Raw genomic sequence first — 24,119 nt, 5'->3', positions numbered from 1 at the left:
CTTTGGTCGACCAAGACTCGACTAAAACGACCAAGACTCTCAGTCCTGTTGTAACCGAATGCTGATGGTATTCAGTATCTCTTACAATGTACTACAAATTATAAATATTGTTTAACATGCAAATCATCAGAGCGCGCTTATCACTGCCTGAAAACTTGCAGCCTGCGAACCAGGGACAGACTGGGAGTAAAAATAGGCCATGGACTTTGATCCAGACCAGCCTACCAGAACCGGTCCCGTATACGCCACCACAGCGAGCACCCTGCTAATGCATGCAAATTCTGTGCCTGATGTGATGCAAATTATTTTGGCTGATTTGAGCGAAAAGTAGCCTAGTTTTTTGAGCTTGATGTAAAACAAACAAACATAGCCTTTTGTCCAATTGGTAAAACATTGTCTAGTGAAGGTAATTACGTTTACGTTTCTTAACCTGGTTTTACATCATTATATTGTCCCTATAGCTAACTTTCGATCTGTCAGTGTCACTGTTGTGTATAAGCAGCACTAGGGGCTGCATAGACGTTCATTTGGAATAGACCAACCGGCCTGGGGGAAAGGGGGGCCGGGAAACCGTGTTGCTCAATCTTCTTCCAACATTTGTATTAGTAATAAATGATGGGTCGGAGGGCCGGCCCTCCCGACGGCCCAAAAGTGCTTCGGCGATTCTCCCGATGGCCAGTCCGCTACTGATGCGAACCAACGTAGAAGCTGAGTGGGGAACGTTGCAACAGAGAAAGATTTTGTCTTGGCCAGAGAAGATAATGTCATTCGTTTTGGATGTAATTCTTATAATAGGCATATTCATTTTTCAACCCAGTTCGTTAGCATGAGCGAAGTAGGGATAGGCAAACTTACATTTTTCAGGTGGTAGGCTACATCATATTCGACGTCGAACTATGAAAAATAAACTGTGTTGGCAGAGTTTGCATTCAACGTTTTTCGAGTCACCTGGTAGGCTACTTTGTAAATCTAAATGTACTTTAATGAAATGCTGCTATACCACAGATTTATTTACCATTTTGACTAATAACACCGACAAAGTAGGCGAGTTTGTAGTTCTGCAGCCAATTGTGCTCGTAGCGTGTGCAAAATACCAAAACAAAACAAAGCGCAGATTATAGGGAAAACAGTAACACCTTTTCTTTTAAATTATATATTTTTAGATTTGGTTTATTTGTATTAAATAATATAATCTACGATTTCTGTTGAATATTTTGTTAATTCAGCAATGATGACACAAGGGAATCAGATCTCACACTGCCATACGGCAGCTCGACTAAAAAAATCTTAGTCGACCAAGAGCATATCGACCAGAAAATTGACTAGTCGACTAAGTGGGGACAGCCCTAAAAAAAACTCTAGTCTCTTCTCTGCAATCTGGGGGAGTCAGCTGGGATGAGCCTGTCTGTCTGCAGATCATAGCGATCAGGACGAGGTGAGCCTGTCTGTCTGCAGAGCGATCAGGACGAGGTGAGCCTGTCTGTCTGCAGAGCGATAAGGACGCTCCTTTGCTCGACTGACTTTGCCCTGAATCACACACATCCCAAACAGCTCCAATACAAACAATCTCCTTTTTAATAAGGGGATCTGGCCTGGAGCATGGGGGGCTCCAGGGGGAGGCCTGGGGGCTGAAGGGGGGTCACACAGGCCCAGTGTACACAGAGCTCTTTAATAACTCTTTAAAACTGTGTTTGTCCTCACACTCTGCCCTGCTTCAGGAGGGTTTACCTTATAGAGAGCACAGCCATGCAGCCAGGCAGCCAGCCAGGTACCCAGGCAGGCCTCCCCCTGCCCTCCCCCAATCCTGGGTCCTGAGCCAGCAGGTTTTAGCAGGCCTCCGCCCACCTCATATCGGAGGGATTTCCAGGGGTCACAACCTTTGAGGAGGAGGAACTTCTGGAGCTGAGCTTCATCTAGGCAGGAGAGCTCCCTGCCGACCGGACAACGAGAAGGCAGAGCCGGGGAGAGACCAGGGCAGCCCCGGTCATGTGGAGGGCAGAGGTCTGTCTGAGGGAAGAGACCCTCTTCTGTGCCTGTCCTTTTTGATGACAGCATGATGAGAGCCACAGGAAACAAACAACTTCAAACCAAACATAATCAAAGGTATCCTGGAGCAGGTGTCTCTCTGCTGAGACTGGAGAGGTCTGTTGGGTGCGGGGCAGGGGGGCTGAGGAGGGGGGGGGGCTGAGCGGGGAGGGGGGGGCTGAGCAGAGGGGGGGGGCTGAGCAGGGGGCCCCAGGGGGCCAAGGGACCCGGAGCCCAACCCAAACTCCCACTTCCCATCAGCAGGAGGCAGATCTGGAGCAATCAGGAGCCTGCAGAGAGGCAGCAGAGAGGCAGACTGGAAAGGTAGACAGGCAGGAAGATGAGAGGGAGACAGGCAGTCAGGCAGACTGGTAGAAAAGTAGACAGGCAGGGAGATGAGAGGGAGAGGGGGAGGGATAGAGAGATAGCAGATGCTTTGAGCACCTCTTCACTAAGACTGCACTCAACTTCTGATTGGAGTGACAGAGAGGAAGAGGGGAAGGAGAGAGGGTGACAAAGACACGGAGGGGCCGAGAGAGAGAGGAGAGACAGAGACAGGAGAGAGAGAGAGAGAGAGAGAGAGAGAAGCTCCCAGTTTCAGGATGTGATGAAGTACAGGGCTGAGTGAACTCTCCCAGCTGAAAGCAGAAATAATCCCAACTCTAAAAGATGGTCAGAACAAACCTGATTTAATGTGAGGAAGTCAAAAAATCCAAAGTACCAAAGTAACTGAAGTGGCATCTTCCCTTTAGAGCTTTAGAATAACTCCAAACAAGTTTCAGTTTTTCTACAGCACTTGTACCTCTGCCTGCCCTCCCTCCCTCCAACCGACCGACCAAAAGGATGGCAGTGTTTGTGTTTGAAAAGCTTGTGCATCGTGCGTGTTTGTCTAAGCTGTGGATGGAGTATGGCTGCTGTAATTCATTCAGCAAATGGCTCTATCGACAGTGTAAGAGTGTGTTATGACACACAGCTGCCACAGTGCATATTCCAGACATATGTACAGCCGTCTAGCATGCTCACAAGCTCAGGCCCAGTGCCAGCTCAGCTTAATTGATTTTCCTTTTGTTTGGGTTTTGATCTTTTAGTGCGAGACGTTGTTATCTTATGTTGCATCATTTGATTAATGAACACACTTGAGAAGGGAGGGAAAAAAATCGATTTGCAAGCAAGCACGTCCCACTGTAGTGGATAAAGACAGGCCAGGAAGAGGCTTCGAAAGGAGGACTTCAATAAAAGAAAAAGAGAGACGCTCTTCTTTTATTGATTTATTCTCACGTCCGTCCCCCCCACCACCCTTCTGTTCATCCTCGTTTACTCTGCGCCCCACGGCCTTCTGGGTACGGCTTTGACCGTGAGGAGGTAGTGAGCCCTGGCGGCTGCTGTCTCTGTTGGAGGGTGTCTCCCCCTGCTGGCTGGGAGGACCACATCACACTACAGGTGTTTCATTCATCTGAAGTCGAACGCTGTGGTGATGAGCTGGACATCAACTTTTATTCATTTCCTTCGCCGGGCAAATTATCTCTGCCGTGTTCCCCTGAGGACAGTGCTAACGACAGGCGTTTTACTCCAGCGTGGTGTTCATAAACAACACGTCTCCATCTTGTTTAAGCTTGCACAACCGCTCGTATACATGCCATCCACACTCAATGAATCATACACAGGGAGTCCCTGCACACACACACACACTTTCCAGCATGCTCCGTGACCTTATACCGTGTCAGTGACTAGAGTGTGTGTTTGTGTGTGTGTGTAGGGGTCATGTGGAGGGTTTAGGGTTAACAGAATATTTGTCATGCTATGAGCGAACATTCAAACCCTTACATGAAGGTCTGTGTGTGTGTGTGTGTGTGTAGGAGGGTGTGTGTGTGCATGTAAATGCACATGTGCAATAACCATGCACATGTGTGCAGGTCTACGGCTGTGTGTGTGTGTGTGTGTGTGTGTGTGTGTGTTGTGTGTGTGCGCAACCAACAAACAGCAGTCTGCCTGTTAAGCGGTCCACTACCGCAGGCTGATTAAAACCAGGCTGTCCACACTGGACTTTCCTTCTCATTGAAGCTCTAATGGCCTTTTAATAGGCAGTGTGATCAGAGCTCGCCCCTCAACACATTAACATCTCCCGCTCTCCTCTGGACGCCTCCCACTGACTCCCAAGATGGCGTCCTCTTCCTGCTCCACCACCCATCAGCCCCCCCCCCTCCATCAACCCCCTTCATCACCCCCTCTCTCGTTGAGTTCAAGAAATCAAACAGTTTCATCATTCTGCTGGATTGCGAATCACTGAGTGTCAAAGTTTGAATTCAGCAGCAGCAACCCTAACCCCAATCCCAACCCTAACCCCAATCCTAATCCTAATCCAAATTTTAACAGTCACCCTAAATCTAATCCTAGCCCTTAACTCTAATCTAGCTTTCACTGCAACTATACCAAGCATGAAGGCCTTTAAGTGATCACTCTTTAGTGAGGAGGTCCATGCACTTGGGACCCTTTCAGCACTACAAGCACTATTTGCATCTTGTCACTTTCAATGGAGGCGTCTGCTGCTAAATGAATCAAACGTGAATCTAATGTTCATCACTCAGTCAGAGCTTGTGTAGCAGCAGAGAGAACACTGCCCGACACTGCAGTGCTGTTAGATACCAGGCACACTGATCTGGCTGAGAAATATCTACAGCAAAACAACAAAGGTCAGTTCAAGGTCATGAGCTCACACACACTCACATCCTCCCTCTCTCACACACAAACACACACACGGACACATATCCCACTCTCTCCCTCTCCATTTCATCGCTCTATTATCTCTCTCTCTCCACCCCCCCCCCTCCCTCTCTCTCCACCCCCCTCCCTCTCTGTCCATCCCCCTCCCTCTCTCTCCACCCCCCTCCCTCTCTCTCCACCCCCTTCCCTCTCTGTCCACCCCCTCCCTCTCTGTCCACCCCCTCCCTCTCTCTCCACCCCCCTCCCTCTCTCTCACCTTGTCCACCTCTGAGCTCTGTGTCTATCATAACAGCTGACTGTAACAATGGAAACAGTAGCTTCATCCATCAACCAAGCACTACCCCCTCCTGCTACCCTGCTCACTCCTGTCCCCTCTCCCCCCCTCCCCCCTCCTTCCTGGGGCTGGGATCCATCAGAGTGAGCCAGTGTTCCCCTGGTAAAGGGAGAGGTCACCAGTCTGTACCGCTCTACTGGCTGGTCCAATCACAGCCTGGCCTTCCTGCCCCGCCCCACCATGTGAGTGTGTGTCCCTCCTCGCCCTCCCTGCCCTCCTCCCTGGCCCCCTATCTGACCTCCTCTCTGGCCTCCTCCCTGCCCTCCTCCCTGGCCTCCTGTCAGCCCTCCTCTCTGGACACAAGCGAGGATATGGTTTTTGCCATGGGCGACCAAGACCTTACTCCCCCCTCACCCCCCCTTACCTCCAAACCCCCCTCACCCCCCCTTACCTCCAAACCCCCCTCACCCCCCTTACCTCCAAACCCCCCTCACCCCCCTGTACCTTTAAAGGGTTTGGCATGGGGGGGAAAGAGAGAGGCAATAATTGGCTGTTTTTTCCTCGTACAGGAAGAGGATGGTGTTTTGTGTTTCCAATTGCTCCCACCCTCTTATCACTTCCTGCCCTGGCAGAGGTGGCTGTTCTAGGCCCTATTAAGCACAGCTGGGGTACCCCCCCACACACACACACGCACACACCCTCCACACACCCCCTCCACATGCCCCTTGCTTCCTCACCCTTCCCTCTCTTCAGCCTGGCTGTGGATGAAGCACCACTCACCTCACCCTGCTTCTTCTCTCCCTCTCCCTCTCCCTCTGTCTCTTTATATCTGACTGTTGTCTCTCAAAAGAGAGACAAACAGATAGAAGAGAGACAGAAATGGAGAGATAGGATCTTCCTGTCCTCTTGTTTAGTGTGTAGCCCAGAGGTGTTGATTCCAGCACCCCGCCTCCTGATCCCAGACCAGCCTCAGGGAAGGCTGGGGGGTCCTCTCCCTGTGTCTGCCTGTGCACAGCTAAACACGGGCAGGAGAGAGAAAGAGAGAGAGAGAGTTTTCCTCTTCTCCACTCTCCTCCTCCTTCCTCTCTCCTCCTCCCACAGGCTTGTTCCACTTCCTCTGATCCTCCCAGAGGCATGCAGGGAGTTGTAGTTGTTGGCTGTCTCCCTGGGGAGGTCACCTGGTTCTGGCGAGGGTTTCAAAGGGGAGCGGTTCATCCAGACTGATAGAGACCAGGGAGATCATCGATCACAATGTGTGAATTCTCCAAAGGCAGACCAGGAACAGGCAGATCAGACTCCTGAGTCCGCTGCTTGACCTGGTGGTTCATGAAGCCAGAGCAGCAGGCCTGGGAGGCCCGCCAGACCCTGGGAGAGGCACACTTCACCTTCATACAGCCAATCAACTAAACACTAGTAGGATCCAGCCAATCAAATCCATCACTGAGCCCCGGTCTCCACAGCTCGGGCCAATGAAAAGACACTAAAGGACTTCCTTGCTTTGGGGCAGCCTCTGTTTATTTAACACTACCTTAAGTGTTGTTGAATCTAGTAGATAATTACGCTATTAATCTTAATGGCAAACTAATGACTCTTTACAACATCGTCAGTCCTTCCAGGGGGGAGAAGGGGGGAGGCAAGCTAACCCTCCCCCCCTCTCCATCCCCCTCTCTCCCTCCCCCTCTCCCTCTCGGGAGTAAGGGGGATGGTATACAGAATCAGGGGGAGGAGAGAGTGATAGAGAGGAAGAGGGATAGAGGTGGAAAGAGAGAGAGGCCAGTCTTCTGTCCAGACCATTACCCAGCTGCCAAGGCTGCAGGAGAGAAGAGAGGTGAGTAATGTCCCTGAAGGCTCCTGCCCCTACACAGCCACATGGCCAGGTACAGGGAGGGGTGGACATAAGCCGGGCTGTGGCCTTACTCTATCTACAGCAGATAAACACACGTTACGTGATTAAAGCTGATTCATGCTGTGAACAATATCGCCACGATTTGTTTGTTTTGCTGTGTGTGTTTGCAGCTCCTTGGTAGATGGTTCCGTGCTCTCTTACAGGGCATGAGACAACAGTTTAGGCCAAAAATGTGGGTGAGGAATTGTTCAGATGAGAAGAGAGGCAGGGAGAGCTGAGGAGATGTTTCCTACATTCGTGTTTAGACCGGTCCCAAAGGCCTGCCTGTTGTCGTTAGTTCAGCTGCATTGGCCATCACTTTGATCTGCACTGAGTGTTCAGCTACAGAACTGCATCCAGCTTCGACTCCTAACAAGATCTCTCTATGAGCGTGTTGCTACACACACACACAGTACACACTACACACACACACAGTACACACACACAGTACACACTACACACACACACACACAGTACACACACACACACACACAGTACACACACACAGTACACACACACACAGTACACACACAGTACACACACACAGTACACACTACACACACACAGTACACACACACAGTACACACACACACACAGTACACACACACAGTACACACACACAATACACACACACAATACACACACACACACACACACACAGTACACACACACAGTACACACACACACACAGTACACACACACACACACAGTACACACACACAGGCGTACCCCTCCTTCAGTCCCACTAACAAGGCAAACAGGACTTATCCACATGAAACCCTCCTCCTGGCCCGCACACCATCACTGCTGCTCCTCTGTTCCAGCAGTCCCTTCTCTGCATCGATCTCACAGTAATTGCCTCTAAAACACTCGTGGTCCAAGGTGCTTCCGCTATTGATGAAATGTAGGAACCAGGGGACTCTCAAATATATCCCAATCACAGCACAGGTTCCTCTCCCTCTGATCAAAAGATAGAAGAGCAGACTAGGGGTGAGAGCCGACCCCGCTAGCAGGAGTGTGGGGTCTGGAGCAGTGACGAGCAGTTCTGCTTAACATATGGCCTGAACACTCTCTGGGCAAACATCCACACAGGTGAAGCCTTGTCTGTCTGGATGGGAACGATGTGTCTGTTTGAGTTGAAGGTTGGAAGGGACGGTTCTGTGTGGAGGCAAATTGAACAAGACAGAATGTAATAGGATCTTCGCACATGTAAAAGTAATCCCCAGGTTTGGCTGGACTTATCAAGTAAACATATAGAACTGCTCTCAGAGCAGGTAGGAGAGTGAGAGAGAGAGAGAGAGAGAGAGAGAGACAGAGAGGGGGAGAGAGAGAGAGAGAGAGAGAGAGAGAGAGAGAGAGAGAGAAAGAGAGAGAGAGAGAGAGAGAGAGAGGGAGAGAGAGAGAGAGAGACAGAGAGGGGGAGAGAGAGAGAGAGACAGAGAGGGGGAGAGAGAGGGGGGAGAGGGAGAGAGAGAGAGGAGTTGGGGGGGTGTCAGTGAGAATCTATCCATCATGAGTCATGTTGAGAAGGAATGAGAATCTCTGTCACATTTAAAACAAGACACACACAGACGTGCAGATACACACCACACACATCCTCCACAAACCCCTGCCCCCCAAGGAGACACCAGAGAGATGGAGAAGAAGCCTAAACCAGCCTGAAGAGGGGAGAGGGATCTACAGTATAGAGCAGTTATCTATTCCCTTCGCACCCTGCCCACTGTGGTTAGTCCTCAGCCAACATGAGAAGCCCAGGGTTGGTCAGCTAAAACTCACTGCCAGCCACCATCAAACACTACACCAGGGAATCAATGTTTCCTTGAGTATGTGATTCATCTTAAAACAAACTTTGCGCTCGATTTCGATCCCAAGTTCGAAGTTTGAGTTCATTCATTTGCCGATTCTCACATCTGTGAAACGTTTCATGGGAGATTAAATCCAAAGTTCCATACGGTGGCTTCATCAAGCAGTCCATCATAATGAGCTCTGATCAAACACAGTTACATGCAGTCTTGAGTAATCATCCAATTACCCGAGCCATGAGATCTCACCAGGGTGAGAGACAGACATGGTGATATTCTGTATGACATCCCAACCAGAGGTCACAGAACACAAGCTGCTGCAGTCTGTTCTGCACTGGATTTGGAACACATGCATCATGTGATCTTTACTGGTATTAGAACACATGCATCATGTGATCTTTACTGGCATTGGAGGATGACGATGGCCATGGATGAGGCTGTGAAGGGGAAGATAAACAGAGGGAGATATGGGACAAGGGCGATCCTAAAGGTCAGTGTCAGACCGGAGAGACCCACAGCATGGTGGTATGGTGACGCTGGCACAGTGAGCAGCGCTCCTACAGGAGTCTTCTTCCCTCGAATCAAATCACTTCTCAAGACAAGTGGACCAGAAAATGTCTAATTACTGGCAGCACAGCTGTGAATCATCATCAGGTGTGACAAACAGCCCCCCCCCCCCCACCCTGAAAACATCACAACGACAAACAGAAAATCTCTGCTTGGTCTATTTGTTGTGGCTGGAGGTCTGCTTGTTCTGTCTGTCTCTTAAGACCATGGAGGGCACCTCTCTCTCTCTCTCTCTCTCTCTCTCCCTCTCACTCTCTTCCCCCTCCCAGCTTCCTCCTCCTGCCTCCTCTACCCTCCTTCCATCCTGGTTCTAATCTCACCCCCACTCCATCTCCCACAATGCCATGCAAAGTTCCGGGGTGGTGCTTGCTTTCTGAGATTCAGCAGCTGCATGAGCTCAACAGAACGACAGGTGAGAAGACACATGGTGGATATGCGTGTGTGTGGAGAGGAACAGCCATCATCAAACAAAACCTTTGAAGAATACTGACTGACTAACAGCCTTACAGCCATCTTTTAGTGAGGCTTCCAGTACAGGAGAGATGCCGTGTGTGTGTGTGTTCTGGAGTGGGCTGTGCCAGGGTTTAGTTAGTGGACGTGAGCGCTTGATTCATTCTGTCCTGGCTGCCTGGCTCTCCCCATTACTGTCACTCAACATCAGGGTTAACAGAGCCAGCCAGCACAGCCTTTGACCTCTCCTGCCTCTCCTGTCTCCTTGGCTCTCCTGCCTCCCTAGCTCTCCTGCCTCCCTGGGTCTCCTGCCTCCCTGGGTCTCCTGCCTCCCTGGCTCTCCTGCCTCCCTAGCTCTCCTGCCTCCCTGGGTCTCTAGCCTCCCTAGCTCTCCTGCCTCCCTAGCTCTCCTGCCTCCCTAGCTCTCCAGCCTCCCTGCCCTTTCTACCATTGATAAGTACTGTACATGGCTCTCAGCCCCACAGAAAACCTAATAACCCTCGACTCCCAGACATGGCAGCGAGAAACGAGCGAGTGGAGAACTAGCGTTGTGTCTCAATATCCCCTCTCTGATCATGTCTCCATATCCCCTCTCTGATCATGTCTCCATGTCCCCTCTGATCATGTCTCCATGTCCTCTCTGATCATGTCTCCATGTCCCCTCTGATCATGTCTCCATGTCCCCTCTGATCATGTCTCCATGTCCTCTCTGATCATGTCTCCATGTCCCCTCTGATCATGTCTCCATGTCCCCTCTGATCATGTCTCCATGTCCCCTCTGATCATGTCTCCATGTCCTCTCTGATCATGTCTCCATGTCCCCTCTGATCATGTCTCCATGTCCCCTCTGATCATGTCTCCATGTCCTCTCTCTGATCATGTCTCCATGTCCCCTCTGATCATGTCTCCATGTCCTCTCTGATCATGTCTCCATGTCCCCTCTGATCATGTCTCCATGTCCCCTCTGATCATGTCTCCATGTCCCCTCTGATCATGTCTCCATGTCCTCTCTCTGATCATGTCTCCATGTCCCCTCTGATCATGTCTCCATGTCCCCTCTGATCATGTCTCCATGTCCTCTCTGATCATGTCTCCATGTCCTCTCTCTGATCATGTCTCCATGTCCTCTCTCTGATCATGTCTCCATGTCCCCTCTGATCATGTCTCCTCAAGCCTCTGACCAGACTATCACACAGTCCAGTCTGGTCTGGGCCGCGACAATAGAGGCTATTCAGAGCTGAGAGCAGAGGGTCAGAGATCTAAACACACCTCCACACTCTTCAGCCTGCCCATTACCATCCCAGGAAAACACATCCTCCATGCTCGGAGGTTTGTTTGCGTCGCTACAAACCCTTTTTCACCAGGAGGTGAGAGGGAGGTGGCGATAAAGCAATCCCATCAACTGAACACTGATTGATCGACTTTTCCCTCGGTCTGATCCAAGCTGGCATCGCCTGCTATCGGATTGTTTCTTGTTTTCAGTGAAAAGTCAATGCTGTAGTCTGTTGTAAAAACCCATTTCAGAAGTGCATTTGTTTCATGAAAAACAGAAATACACTGGCGAGGTGGTATTTCTGTGTAGACACACGAAGGAAATATTATCCACCGCTACGAAATCTACCAAAGAACTACACAAAGGATGGTATCTACATTCCAGTCCAAATAATCCATTTGTCCTTGACTATTCTGACTAATGTCTGTAGTTGTGCACATCTAGAGTTTGAACAGAGCTTTCAACAAACTCCTACGGACATTAGGAGTCACTGGCAGCCGAGACGGTTTCATATTCCCAGCAGTCAGCTGTGTCAGTTGAAATGAAAATCATTCAGAGATAGTGAGGATCACAACTCAGCATCACCTGAAGATAAACATAAATATCTCAGAATGCCGACAGCGAGAGACTGTAGGAGAGAGAGAGAGACTGTAGGAGAGAGAGAGAGAGAGACTGTAGGAGAGAGAGACAGAGAGAGAGAGAGGGAAAGAGACTGATAGAGAAGGAGAGATATAGGAGAGAGACAGAGAGAGACTATAGGAGAGAGGGAGAGACTGTAGGAGAGAGGGAGAGACTGTATGAGAGAGGGGAGAGAGAGACTAGGAGAGAGAGACTATAGGAGAGAAAGAGAGAGACTGTAGGAGAGAGAGAGAGACTGTAGGAGAGAGAGAGAGACTGTAGGAGAGAGAGAGAGACAGAGAGAGAGAGAGGGAAAGAGACTGATAGAGAAGGAGAGATATAGGAGAGAGACAGAGAGAGACTATAGGAGAGAGGGAGAGACTGTAGGAGAGAGGGAGAGACTGTATGAGAGAGGGGAGAGAGAGACTAGGAGAGAGAGACTATAGGAGAGAGGGAGAGACTGTAGGAGAGAGGGGAGAGAGAGACTAGGAGAGAGAGACTATAGGAGAGAGGGAGAGACTGTAGGAAAGAGGGGAGAGAGAGACTAGGAGAAAGAGAGACTACAGGAGAGAGGGCCATGTGCAGGTCTCTTAATTGGGAGTGTGGAACAGTCCTCTTGGGCCTCTCTCCTTGGCAAGCATTCCCTGTAGTGTGTGTGAAGTAGGAAGTGTGTGTTCATGTGTGCGAGGGGGAGTGTGAGTGTGTGCGTGGGTGTGTGTGTGTGGGGGGGGGTGTTGTGTGCATGTGTGCGCTGTTGTGTGTGCGTGGGTGTATAAGGGGGGTGTTGTGTGAGTGCCTCAGCAGGAGCAAGGGGAGTAAAGAGGGTCTATACTGCACACCACGTCACCTCTGGACTTCATTAAAACACTTGGCTGGGAGTTCTCTACGCAACAAGTCTCCCCTCATCCTGCTCATACCTCTGCAGGGAGAACATGAAGCACACAACTAGTCCCTCTGATGGCAGGGAGGGAGAGGGAGAGAGAGGGAGAGGGAGAGAGAGGAGAGAGAGAGAGAGAGAGAGAGAGAGAGAGAGAGAGAGAGAGAGAGAGAGAGAGAGAGAGAGAGAGAGAGAGAGAGAGAGAGAGAGAGAGAGAGAGAGAGAGAGAGAGAGAGAGAGAGAGAGAGAGAGAGAGAGAGGGAGGGAGGGAGGGAGGGAGGGAGGGAGGGAGGGAGGGAGGGAGGGAGGGAGGGAGGGAGGGAGGGAGGGAGGGAGGGAGGGAGGGAGGGAGAGAGAGAGAGAGAGAGAGACAGAGAGAGAGAGAAACAGAGAGAGAGACACTGAGAGAGAGAGAGAGAGAGGGAGAGAGAGGGGGAGAGGGAGGGAGAGAGGGGAGAGGGAGAGGGAGAGAGGGAGTCTAGGGTCTGTATCTCTGAGCAGACAGCCCCAGACAGCTGTGACAGGCCTGATGGAGAACTGGGACCCTTCTTTGATGGTATTTATGAGTGATAACCCAGATCTATTTCCACCACGGTCGTTTGTCGTCACAAGCCCAGGGCTTGGTTTCAAGGTTACCGCTTCCGACTGTTTAACATTCCCACGTTAACGGCATAATGGTGCCAAGTTCGGGAGAAGTTTCAGATAGTCAACAGAGTAACCCTAACCCCACAGCTGCATTCTGCAATCTTTGTTCAGTCTCTGTCTGTCTGTGCACATACAGAGAGACAGTTCTCATCAGCACAGCCCAACGAATGTCTGCCAGCGAGCGTAATGAGCAGAGCAGCCAGGAAGAGGTTGAACTGTTCCTGTGCTCTGAGTGGCTGTGGTCCTTTCTTTCATTTCCATAACAAGCCATCAGAGCTCTGCACAAGAAGCCAAGGTCCCACCGGCAATTAATATCATGTTGGGACATGTTGGGACTGTCTGTGATTCCTCCATGGAAAAACAACAACATGAGGAAGGCCAGCGACTGGAGCCATGGCGAGCGCGGGCGGCGGGGACGCCACCGATGGCGAGGTCGGGGAGACGGGAGATCAGTTTCCCCGCTACGCCATCGCCCTGCAGCCCCTCCTGGTGTCATGTTCCTGTAAACATCCTTCATCCACCCTCACCCTCACATGTTCCTGTGAACTCAGGAGGAGGTGAGCCCCACTCAGGAGACACAATGTGTTAACACACCTACCCACCCTCCTCACCCTTCCCTCCTCACCATCCTCACCCCTCCCTCCTCACCCTCCTTGCCCTCCTCACCCTCCTCACCCCTCACTCCCTCCTCACCCTCCTCGCCCTCCTCACCCCTCACTCCCTCCTCACCCTCCTCACCCCTCCCTCCCTCCTCACCCTCCTCACCCCTCCCTCCTTCCTCACCCTCCTCGCCCTCCTCACCCTCCTCACCCCTCCCTCCCTCCTCACCCTCCTCACCCCTCCCTCCTTCCTCACCCTTCTCGCCCTCCTCACCCTCCTCACCCCTCCCTCCTTCCTCACCCTCCTCACCCCTCCCTCCTTCCTCACCCTCCTCACCCCTCCCTCCTTCCTCACCCTCCTCACCCCTCACTCCCTCCTCACCCTCCTCACCCCACCCTCCATCCTCACCCTCCTCACCCCTCCCTCCATCCTCACCCTCCTCACCCCTCCCTCCTTCCTCACCCTCCTCACCCCACCCTCCATCCTCACCCTCCTCACCCCTCACTCCCTCCTCACCCTCCTCACCCCTCCCTCCTCCTCACCCTCCTCACCCCTCCCTCCCTCCTCACCCTCCTCACCCCTCCCTCCTCCTCACCCTCCTCACCCCACCCTCCATCCTCACCCTCCTCACCCCTCCCTCCCTCCTCACCCCTCACTCCCTCCTCACCCTCCTCACCCCTCCCTCCTCCTCACCCTCCTCACCCCTCCCTCCCTCCTCACCCTCCTCACCCCTCCCTCCTCCTCACACTCCTCACCCCACCCTCCCTCCTCACCCTCCTCACCCCTCCCTCCTTCCTCACCCTCCTCACCCCTCCCTCCTTCCTCACCCTCCTCACCCCACCCTCCATCCTCACCCTCCTCACCCCTCCCTCCATCCTCACCCTCCTTACCCCACCCTCCCTCCTCACCCTCCTCACCCCTCCCTCCTTCCTCACCCTCCTCACCCCACCCTCCATCCTCACCCTCCTCACCCCTCCCTCCATCCTCACCCTCCTCACCCCACCCTCCCTCCTCACCCTCCTCACCCTCCTCACCCTCCTCACCCTCCTCACCCCTCCCTCCATCCTCACCCTCCTCACCCCACCCTCCCTCCTCACCCTCCTCACCCTCCTCACCCTCCTCACCCTCCTCACCCCACCCTCCCTCCTCACCCTCCTCACCCTCCTCACCCTCCTCACCCTCCTCACCCCTCCCTCCATCCTCACCCTCCTCACCCCACCCTCCCTCCTCACCCTCCTCACCCTCCTCACCCTCCTCACCCCTCCCTCCCTCCTCTACACCTCTCTGATCCCCCCCCTCCTGGTGAGTCAGGATCTGCATATTATTCAAAGGACGAGCAAGGCAAGACTTCCTCCTGCTCTCCAAACCACGCCGCGCATCAGTCAAGTAACCGAGGAACTGTACGACAGCAACAGACCCAGGTCACACAGCCGGGAAAGAGACCGAGCCTAATGGCTTCTTAACATTTTCATCCCCCAAAGCCGGCGTCACTAAGGCACCTCGCTCGCCCGGCCCTCTCTCCCAGGAGAGACAACAGTCAACAGGTGCTGGCAGGAAAACCAGGGGGGGAAATGATGACAAATGTAAAGCAGAGAGTGCTTTGTTAACAGCAACCTCAGACACAGCTTGCTTATAAAGAAGGAGAAAGCCATGCTAATCTATCTGCTTTAATCCTATTGCATCGAGATCCTTTGAAATCCACATTCTCTTGCTTAATACTAAAACAAATAAGAGCCCTTTGCTCCTCTAGTGAGTGACCTGGACCTGCTCCAGAACCTACCCTGTAAAGGCCTGTGTTTAGTGACCTAACCATCATGTCAGAAGCATTCAAGCTGGGAGATCTGTCAGGCCAACAACTGCCCAAGCAGCATCTTATTTACCCCCATGTTGGCCCCTGCCAAGCACAGCATGTTGTTGTAAAAAGGAATAAAATATAAAATAATCAGCTGAACAGAGATCCCTCCCAGGGATCAGGTGTGTTATCCTTTCAACTGAAACCCCCAAGTCCTGAGGCAGAAACATCTTAGCTGCTCTCTGATGTCGTGTTTCAGATCTTCACAAGGAGGCTAAGGATGGAGGAGGATAAGAAGAGGTTATTGCCACAAACAAGCAAATGAGAGAGAGAGAGAGAGAGAGAGAGAGAGAGAGAGAGAGAGAGAGAGAGAGAGAGAGAGAGAGAGAGAGAGAGAGAGAGAGAGAGAGAGAGAGAGAGAGAGAGAGAGAGAGAGAGAGAGAGAGAGAGAGAGAGAGAGAGACAGTGGTTTCCCAACTGTACGCTGATACCCTTAAGACACCATGTGCTCTGGCTTACAAAGCTTTCACTGCCAATTCCCTTTTAGAAACCTGAACTGTGCCGTAACAATACCTCTCTGTGAGACGCTGGGAAAGAGAAAAATCCATATCGATCTCCGTCCGTTTCAGGAGAAAAAACCCCAGATGGTGATGCTGGGTAACATAGGCCAGCGCTCTCCCCTCTAACCCAGAGACAGACCCACACACCTCGGACACACACAGACTGCCCCTCACAAACACCCCGAATCTTCCAAAAGCCTGTGTGTGTGTGTGTGTGTGTAGGCAGCACAACAGAACTAGCAGAGACCACAACATAGCAAGGCCGATTCCCAGATTCTCACACTATTAACCAGATACCTGATGGAGATGAGCGTCTCAGAAGGCTGTTGCTCTCCTTCAGAGAGCAGAACAAGAGCTTAATCATCTCTGCCTGCTAATTACAAACACACAAATACCCATCCTACTACGATTGGAGTGAAAAACTGACAAATGTGCAAGTGAGCAGGTCCCAAGATCACAACACGAGAGCCTGGAGACGGAAATGACAAGCTGCTGGTTGTGTCAGTTAGAAGCAGGGCTGTGGGAAAGGGAAAGGTCTTACCTTGGGTTGGGCACGGCGGGGGAAAGCCACTTTAGGATCGATCTGTCAACAACAAGAAGAAGAAACAGGTGATTAGGATCAGACACCGTAACACGACTGAACACTGGGAAAGAAATCTACCAAACGCAAAATGTGTTCATGTACAGAACAGGCCGTGAACTGTGAAATAAATGCCACCGTTGGGATGTTCAGAGGAGTTTCATCTTGGAGATCATTAATTCAAGATTACAGTGTGGAAAAAGGAGTCTGGCTGTTACATGGGCAGATACTTCCAAATAAGCAGAAAAGCACATCAGATCAACCTTCTTTATCTTCTGCTTGTCCTCTTGTTATTCCCTGCACCCACCCCCCACCCCCTCCCACCCCCCATCTCCCCCCACACCCACCCCTCCCACCCCCAGAACTACCCCCCCACCTCCCTCCACCCCCACCTCTGTTTAAGCAGTGTGGAGTCGTGTGGTAGAGGCCTTATCAATCTCGCATTCAGAATGAAGAGAAACTATTTCATGCACCAATGTCATGCTGCCTTCTCCACGCTTTAATACGAGGCTCTTAAAAGAGAACTTTCAAACAATCTCATCCAAGCAGACTTATTGAAGGGGAAAAACGTAAACAGATCGAAATTGTTCTCTTGCAGAAAATGACTTATTTGTGTTCAGCAGGGGCAAAACCTGTATTTTGGTGCTTCTCTCCAGGCGTATTCCCCTACAGGCTGAATGTATTCCAGTACTGCATCATCACACGTTACCTGGAAGAGCACACACAGAGCAGGTCTGGACCAGACTAACACCAGCACACACAGAGCAGGTCTGGACCAGACTAACACCAGCACACACAGAGCAGGTCTGGACCAGACTAACACCAGTACACACAGAGCAGGTCTGGACCAGACTAACACCAGCACACACAGAGCAGGTCTGGACCAGACTAACACCAGCACACACAGAGCAGGTCTGGACCAGACTAACACCAGCACACACAGAGCAGGTCTGGACCAGACTAACACCAGCACACAAAAGAAAGGGAATATCACTTCTTGACATCATTTCTATCAAAGCTGACAAACTGCCGACAGGCACAAGTGCTTAATTTTGTTCTATCTTTAGCCTTCATGAACCGCTTTGAGAAACAGAGACAAATCTGTGAAAAGAGTCAGTGAGAGAAAACACACTCAAATGAAAAACATGCAATCGAGTTGAAAACATAGACAAAGGTTACCATCTGTGCAAATCGATTCAGCCAACTGTAAGCTTCATTAAATCCTTTCTGGGTTCGTAGTAGAATCAGAAAAAGCGACATGTGAGGTGACGTTTCCTTCGTATTTCAATCTGGCGCAGCAACGATTGTTATCCTTCTAAATCAGGTCAATTTAAGAGATGAATTCAATAACACCTGGGTATGGCAACCCTGCTCATCATGAATTCCCTGTAATGATTCGTTTTAGCAATTAGCCTCAGGCATAACCAATTCAACCTCAATTACTCTGTGGAGCCGGGTCTATCCGTGCAAAGACAACACTATATGCTGTGAATATCAAGGCTCCTCTCACTTGGGGTGAGCTATACCTCCCCAACTGTAGTATCCTGGAGTAACCTACATCACCACTACACTCTGATGATGGACTGCTAAGATCCTCTTGAGACAAGGGCTCCAACCTGCAGTCCAGCCGGACCCTGAGGGACAGGGAAACAAGCAGGGATTTACCCTCTGCAGTCTTAGTTCACAGTTTGGGAAAATATATCGTAAACAGGGAAGAATGGTGGTAATGAGTTATGTGGGAAAGGCCACAGAAACAACTTTGTGGTGCGGCAATTTGTCCAGATTCCAGCTGTGTTAGGTAACAGGGACTTAGTGTGGGATCACAGCCATCCACCTTCACAGGTCACAGCGAACACATGAATGGCTCCTTTGAGACGTTTGCCAAAGGGGGAAATTCGAACAACTGTTTTCATCCGGTTAAAAATTCATGTAAATGGGAAGTTTTTATGGGAATTAAATATACAGACAAGAGCTCAGGCATAGGGCAGGCAGTTCCCATAACAACAGTAAACTACATTTCTCCATAACTACAGATTATCATTTTGCTTATAAGAACAATTGTTTTCTGGCAATACATTTTAAATGAGCCTAATAATTTGTGGCTTAACATTAGACGCCATGACATTTACTAAGCTACATCATGACTCTTCATACCAGTAATAGTTAAGGTATTATTTAGCTCAGTAAAATGTGGTAAAATATGCTACCTTGACAAAGGAGATTCCTGCGAGATGGAAAATGAACAAACCAACAGCAAGGAATGTTGAACATTTATGTTTAGTAGTTATTCTAATACAGTGCTTTACTAATGGAATATATTGAGTCTAAAAACAGTCTTTTCCCAAGCTCCACGTCCTCAGACTAGCTATGCCAGACTAACAAGCTGAATGCAATATATTCCATCCTGCTTTATCTCTGGTTACAGCTTTTTACAGCAAAGTCTCCAAGGGCCTGCTCAACGTGAGATTGTGGGAGATCAGGGCAGAAGGCAATTTCTTCCATCCTTAGTTCAGATCTTCCAAAAGGATTTCCCATACTAACATCAGCTTCTAGGTTAACTCTCTCTCTCTCTCTTAACAGATCTTCCTTTACTTGCTAGTTTCAAATGGAACTATGAAGCTATACAAACCACTTATCAAAATACCTCATTTATCTACGGTGCTTTTGGTGCGTAGAGCTCTGCCGATCTCCTTGATGCACCGAAACCTGCTAGATGAGTTCAAAGTTCGGGGTATCGTTACTAATATTAGATTGCATTACATCCATGTGAGACTCGCTCTTATTTTTCCCGGTGCTTCTCAAGTCAGAGCAGGGAACATGTTCACATGTAGGTTACAGTAATAGGCTGACACAGTCCTGTCCATGAGCCGAGCGCATGATCAACCAAGACAGCCAGACACGAACAAATAAGGGCATGCTGGAGGTGAGCTCACAGCTGACATTACTTTCAATTGATATCTGACAGAGGGAGGGTTAGATTTCTCTAGACCAGCTGCTCCTCTCTCTAAAGGCTTTTCTTCTCCTTTCTCCTGCCTTCTCCCCCCTCGCCTCAAACAGACATCCAGTCTTTTGAAACCACTACATCAAAATAGCAAACAAGGGGTTGGCCAGGGGTCATTCTGTAATGGTTGGATGTATCTCAGAACAAAATAGGCTACCTTTGTTTTGCGACGAATGAAAAAGAGTTATTTATCAGCGCGTCTCATCTGGAACACGTCTCAACCTGGACAGCGAGAATGACCTCTTTCTCTTCACATAATAACAAGCTCTCAACGCTTTCAGGATCGTTCCTCATATCGTCCCCCGCGACAGATACAAACGTAACCGTCTTCAAATGGAACATGAGGTACTGTAAAAATTCAAGAATTTAAAAAAAAAAAAAGTTCTGAATTGCTGCCATGTGTGCTAGGATTGTAGGAAGCCCCGGGCTGTCCTTAACCATATGTCTCCACTGAAGCTCATCCCAGGCTGAGAGCTGTTGTCAGTACCAGAGGGAAACCAGGCCAATCAAGAAGGGCTCAACTATATCTCCAGTCCGGTGTGATCATATCGTACCTTAAGTTCACAATAAAAGCAAATGCTCGATGTCTAAAATGGCATCCGCACAAGAGGACGAATAATTCTTAATCGGCTGATAACGCCATAGGCTACAACATCCCAAGGACATAACCTAAATCACAAACTAACCAGTTCCTGGTTTGTGTTATTTCACTATGGGATCGTGTTTTTAGGTGGATATAATGTGAGAATGTATCTACTGCAAACCAAAGTAGAATTTCAGATCCAAGAGCCTAACATTCAGCCTTAAAGCTGTTCATCGAAACGTCACTCCAAAGCAGCTACATGCACAGGATTAAAAATAGATTTGATTATGAACTCACTTGAAAGAAAAAATAAAATTGACAGAAACCAAGGTGGAACATCATCATGTTTTCTTTCGAATTTAATTCCACTTTAATTACATTGTTGATTAGGACATGTTTTCTGAACAACAATCTGCTCTTGCTGAAACCTCCACATGCCAAAACGCAAGGATATATAATTGCAACTCCAGCTCTGAAAATGAATCTCAACGGTACATAGTATATGGATGATCCTGATGTCAGACTCCAGCCCAATCTGTATCACTCACTGGTGTGTGACCTGCTGTCTAACAGAAGCCAGCATGTTTACAGGAATCCCAACACCAGCCAGCCTAATTAAATCCAATCAAGGTCACCACATAAGGTGGCAGTAGATCTGTTCAGGCATCAAACTGTTCTGCTCCGAACACTCAACACCTCCCTCCCTTAGAAAATCACCCCGACAGAAACACACCATCATCAACTAGCACAGGAGGGAAATGCTAATGCTTCCAAAAAAATAAAATAAACTCAATGTTTTAGACACATCAGGATATTTAACTCGACAGAGTCGGTGGCATGTAAAGGGGTCAGACATGCAGGTAGCATGTAGTGTGGTAGGGCAGTGTGCTGTATCAACAGGCAGACAAGGACACCTGCTCAGGGTCTAATAAGAAGCCCCATCGCCCGCAGGTCCAGACCCGGGAGGGGGGGGGGGGGGTTTCTTAGCAACAACGGCCCGCCAGGAGCGATCAAATGTTGATTCCAGCGAGTCTCAGTGATGATGGGACCATTCTTCAGCTCTCTCCTCTATTCACCTTTCTGCTGCTTGTAATGAGCCTTAGTTAATAGGTCATAAGGCCCTCGTTAACATTCATATTTCTTATTAAGACGTAGGATGGTAGTAAGTCTTAATAACAAATATGAAGGTTAACGAGGGACTTATGACCTGCCAACTAAGGCTTATTACAAGCTCCTGAATCTGTAGTGTCACCAGTGTCTCTAGAGAGGAACCTGGGTACAGCAGTCACACATGTCAACAACCAACTGCTGTACACCCTTATACAGGCAAGAAAGGAAGGAGAGCTATGCAGAGATCTGCACACAGAGCAGAGGTTCTCTGTCAAGTTTCCTCAACTCACGTAAATGACCTCAATTTGTTCATACTGGTTTTGTATACAGAGATACAATCTAGACATGTATGTAAGCATTCACTAATCTACTCTTATTCATGTATCTTAATCTATGCATAAGGAGAAAACATCTGTTAGTGTGTGTGTGATTGTGTGTATGTGTGTAGATGTGGAGCACACTGTGGGTCCCTATGTGTTCCACTACAGATCCTGTGCACTAGCTTGCAGGTGTTAGTTTCCTATTATAACATTCAAAACATGAACTCGCTCCTCTTTCACTTTCAAGCATCAAGATAAAAACGGAAAGCTTTCACAAGCACTCTCCTGCGACTCACCAATCAGCTCAGGACAGACGCGCAACAAGTTAGCGGCTCCTCCACCTCCTCCACCATAATTGCAGACTGCCTGCTCAAGTACAATATGTTTGACTTTCCCAAATATATCTGAGTGACATCTTCCAGCATGTGAACATTTTTTTCCTGTGCTGTAAAACGAAGTGTTTGTTTCCGTGTGTTCAGTTTGCAGTGAGCGGTGAGAGCGTGCCTGGGAGCACCACCCACTGAGGATACATTTCAGACAAATATGATTTCAGCTCAACACTGTCTTATTCAACACTACACAGACAGCTCCTCGGAAATGACTGACATGTTTAATTATTCATCCAGAGCCACATTTGAAAGACCTGGAGAACAACACAATAGTTAAATGTTTCCAGTGGAAGGATAAAATGGTACTATTGTGTTGATGAATGAATGGATGAGGACAAATCAGTGATTGAAAAGGATGTGATGATTCATAATATTCTAATAAAAGATCCACATTGAGGTTTGTAGATACGTAGCAATTATGAAAAAGCTACATTATAAGTATTTAGATGTATAAATTGTAATTTTCACAAATAAAAGCCACATGATTTTCCTATTGTAAGCTTCACTGTCAAATAATGGTTTTACATAATGCATTTTAGACAACTTTTAATTAATTCATATATCTTTGCTACCACACACACACACACACCACACGTAGTGGCAATGCAATCCACTAGATCCTATTCCTATTCCTTGAGGGTTTAGGTTGGTTGAGGGGCAGTTCTATGGGCGTATGTGAAGCCCTCTGTGACATGCTTGCGTGTAAAAAGGGCTATAAAAATACATTTGATTTAATTTAGAATGTTTTCGGGTCTCTGGTTAGAGGGATGTGCATTAGCTTGCTGTGTGAAGGGAACATGTCTGACAGTGTGTGTGTGTGTGTGTGTGTGTGTGTGTGTGTGTGTGTGTGTGTGTGTGTGTGTGTGCACATGTGGCACCATCACATGAGAAGGGACAGGGGGCGGAGTCAGAAGGGACATGGGGAGGAGTCATCCCACAGCAGGTTCACCCCCGAAGACAGCAGTGTTTCGCTTCAACGGTCTGAGATCAACTGACTATCAACAGTCTGTTTCACCACATAGCTCCTTCATCCTGACCGGAAGGTGGGCATGGGGAAGTCAAATACATTAACATGTAAATTACACAATGACATCATGGTATTCGTATTCTTCTGACCTGACAGGGCCATATGCTCACACCGTACTCGGTTGATGCAAATTTGCAACTTGCAGCCTACCAACCTGTTCTACCCCAGAAACACTGTTGTTAAGACAGGTGCAAACAGACATTTAACATATGATGAGTTCCACAACACAGGGCCAGCAGTCTCTCGGATACGATGACAAGGGATCAGAGACTTAAATGAAGGTATCAGACACATGAAAGTGAGGTGATAATTCTAATGTACGTACCGTCTTTGAGTCTAATTCGTGGTGTGGTTGAGCTAAGACCTTATCTACACTGGTCGCATCTGCAAATGTAACGAACCCAAACCCTCTGCAACACAGAGAACAGGAGAGAAACGTTACAACACATGTTCTGAGCATTCTTAAAAACACAGATCATTATCATTTCAATAATTTATGACAGTGTATTATATATTTCTAACATCTTAAAAATGACTGAACATGTTCTGCTTGCCTTAATAAACAGTATAATCATACTTATATCATGCCCAATATTTGTAAGGTTGAAGGCACTGATTGCAATAAATATTGACGTATGCTAATTTAAAGGAGAGGGTACACTACAACACATTGCAGTGCAGTCCCAAAGTCAATGTCAAATTACAATTGCCCGCAGTTTTACAGCGAGCTACTGTTTAGCTGCAGATATCTTCTCAGCTTATCTGTCTGTACAACACGGGACACAGGCTGTCTTACATCGAAGCATGGACACTCATTTGATGAACAGTAACAGTAAACAGTAAAACAACATTTCACCTGGAACGTTTTGTTGTGGGGTCTCTCATCACCATACATTCTCTAATCTCCCCGAATTTGCTAAAATAGTCTCTAAGACTGTCTGTGAATAGAAGGAATATATCAGGTAATTAGTCAACAACAAATAATCGTCATACTATTTTCAGTGTGATACAAAAATTCCC

The 24,119-nt window shown here is 49.0% G+C and overlaps 1 protein-coding gene across 3 annotated transcripts in view; it reads right to left on the bottom strand.

Annotated features, from left to right (window-relative positions):
- LOC146287620 (RNA-binding protein Musashi homolog 2-like) overlaps nucleotides 1-24,119 on the bottom strand; it is a 178,124-nt gene that overhangs the window by 153,253 nt on the left and 752 nt on the right. For all 3 annotated transcript variants that reach the window (XM_084697807.1, XM_084697808.1, XM_084697809.1), the window contains exons 3-5: nucleotides 23,956-24,037; nucleotides 23,425-23,509; nucleotides 16,631-16,672 (exon numbers count right to left, since the gene is read on the bottom strand). In XM_084697807.1, the coding sequence (XP_084553933.1) occupies nucleotides 16,631-16,672; nucleotides 23,425-23,509; nucleotides 23,956-24,037 (209 nt within the window). The remainder of the gene's footprint in view (nucleotides 1-16,630; nucleotides 16,673-23,424; nucleotides 23,510-23,955; nucleotides 24,038-24,119) is intronic.

Source organism: Hypomesus nipponensis, chromosome 5, assembly GCF_054491055.1.
Source record: "Hypomesus nipponensis isolate SF chromosome 5, ASM5449105v1, whole genome shotgun sequence".
Lineage (NCBI taxonomy): Eukaryota > Metazoa > Chordata > Actinopteri > Osmeriformes > Osmeridae > Hypomesus > Hypomesus nipponensis.
This window is presented reverse-complemented; position numbering and strand designations above follow the sequence as displayed.